This window comes from Ornithodoros turicata, unplaced genomic scaffold (assembly GCF_037126465.1).
Source record: "Ornithodoros turicata isolate Travis unplaced genomic scaffold, ASM3712646v1 Chromosome25, whole genome shotgun sequence".
Lineage (NCBI taxonomy): Eukaryota > Metazoa > Arthropoda > Arachnida > Ixodida > Argasidae > Ornithodoros > Ornithodoros turicata.
Genome location: NW_026999346.1, coordinates 907,644 through 910,168, shown reverse-complemented (window position 1 = coordinate 910,168; position 2,525 = coordinate 907,644). Strand labels below are relative to the sequence as shown.

Here is a 2,525-nt window from a genome sequence, read left to right as displayed (position 1 = left end):
AACAAACGGTGACTTCATTGTGACAGTGTCGTAGGCTGTGTTGGCAAAATCAGGTGAAGGCGCTGGGTGCTGTCAGGTGTCGTAGGCTGAGTTGGCAAGTGAGTGTCAAGGTGGAGCTCCAGTTGCAGGTAAGTGCGTCACATGTTTCTTTTCTTTCTTTGCAAATTTTGCCTTTTTATGCAAGTAATTTCTGGATTTGCGTGCTGACACATGTTTAGGAAGGGCTTTCCAGGCGCTTTGGGAGCCGAATCTAAGTCTTTGCATACGAATGCGTGTTTGGCGCGTTATATAAGTAAACCAAACATACACATTTATACGTCGTCACTTATCCCACGCTGCCAAGGGCTCTACAAACATGATTCCGCATTTCGTTAATTATTCCCAGTTGTATTTAAGAATGCGTGTTTTTTTATACTTTTCAGAATGGAATACGTTTCGTCGAACAAAAGGACAAAGAAACTCGTACTTGACGGTTTCGTTTATGCCAAGCAGAAAGCCCTGAAGGCTGGGATTCGATGGCGATGCGTCAAACGTGACGAATGCAAGGAAGCCGTCATCGAAAGCTGTGGAACCTACTCTGTAAGCGTGACACACAGCCACCCGGGAGACGACGCTGCAGTAAGTGTTCTTAAGGCAAGGAACAAAATAAAAGAAATCACCGCATTGTCGAATGAAAAGCCAGCAAGCGTTGTGCGACGAGTGCTGCAAGACCTTAGCGCGGAGGAAAAAGCACGGATGACATCAGAGGACAGTATAAAGCGTTCCATCCGCCAGCAACGTGCCTTGAGCTACCCACCCGATCCAGAGTGGCTGGCGGACCTTGTCATTGAGGAGGAGTGGAGGACTACCGGCGGTATCCAGCCGGAGCTGTTTCTGTTTCACGACAATGGACCGGCGGCTGATACGCGGTTGCTCGTCTTCGGAACAGAAGATTGTCTGCGTGCTCTAGCTGACAGTGACTACTGGTTCATGGACGGTACCTTCGACTTCGCCCCGAAAAATTTCACTCAGCTATACGTCATTCTCGTCCCTCTTGGGGAAGCGGCGGTGCCTGTCGTATATGCACTTATGGAGAAGAAGACGCAGGCATGTTACGAGGAGCTACTCCGAGCTGTGACGTCGAAGTGCACCTCCCTTGGTGTCACTCCGGATCCCGAAATCGTCGTTACAGATTTCGAAAAGGCGTCAATGAATGCGGTGAAAGAAGTCATCGGAAGCGAGGTGAAAACTCAATGATGCTTCTTTCACATGACGCAGTCTACGTGGAGAAAGGTACAGGGACTGGGACTGTCAGGGAGGTAGATGAGGAAGAATTCCGTGTGTTTGTGGGAATGCTCGATGGGCTCGCGTTTCTCCCAGTTGAGGAAGTGGAGGATGGACTTCGTTTCCTGAAGACAGTCCAGACTGTAGACGCCGACGAGCTGGTGCGCTACTTCGAGACGTATTACGTCTCAGGATCTTTTCGCAGCGTGTCTCGCAGGAATGGCAATGTGCTGCTGAGGAGGTAGCCCCACAGTTTCCACCCCATGTCTGGAACGTTCACGATGCTACTGTCGGAAACGGACATCGGACGAATAACTATTCCGAAGCTTGGAATCGTAGCTTCGGTAGCCTTGTGGGTCACAGCCACCCATCGGTTCACAGGCTTATTGCTGCTCTGCGCATGGACTCAGCTGCTGTGTCAACGGCATTTCATCAAGAGGCGGTGGGAATACGTTAAAAAGAAGCGTGTAAAACTGACGACCGTGAATCTTGAAACAAGGCTTCGAAACCTTTGTATGCAGTACGTGGGGCAGGAGAAAACCCTCGAGCAGTTTCTTCGCGGGATCGGAAGAACCATCCGGTTTTAATGCACGCAAAGAGAATGGATGAAAATGTGTACATTTCTGCCGCTGTTTCCTTGATAAATGAGTACGTGAATGTAGTATCGTGAATAGTACGTGATTAGGAGGTGGGTCAATAAATATGTAATAATATGAATGAGTAAATGTGTACCTAATTCCATCAGCATCAAGGACTCTTTATTTTCTGCTAGAATTTACCTTCGGGACATTGGCTTGAGCTTGCCAAATTCTCGAGCGTAGTTTTTAAAAAAATATTTAGGTCCTGACTCAAGCTCTGCGAATACGATTGCAACTGCTCCCTTCACTTTCCCAAAGGGAGACGACCCCTAAATAAAGGCGCCAGCCTAGGGACATGTTTATCTGGGGACATTTCCTCCGGGGACATTTTTTCCGGGGACATTTTTTCCTACACCCAATGCGCCGAAAGACTCTTAAAACTGTCACTAGTTCAAAAAGGAACGATAAGGTAAAGAACGTTGCATGATGCACATTAACTCAAGTATTGTGTTTTCAAACGGTTTCCTTCAAATTACAAGGCGTTTAAAAAAACAGTGTCTTCAATAAAATTATAGACTCTACTAAACGGTAAAAGAGCTTCATCACCCAGCAGGTAGGGCTGGGTGGAGCGGTACGTGGTTTCTATAAAACTCTCGGGAATGACGATGGCAAAGGGGTTCATAC

General features: G+C 47.6%; 1 protein-coding gene across 1 annotated transcript; it reads left to right on the top strand.

Annotated features, from left to right (window-relative positions):
- The first annotated feature begins 423 nt into the window (after positions 1-423).
- On the top strand, positions 424-1,236 carry LOC135373447 (uncharacterized). Its single transcript, XM_064606647.1, has one exon. The coding sequence runs from the start codon at positions 424-426 to the stop codon at positions 1,234-1,236; it is 813 nt and encodes a 270-aa protein (XP_064462717.1).
- The last annotated feature ends 1,289 nt before the right edge of the window (positions 1,237-2,525 follow it).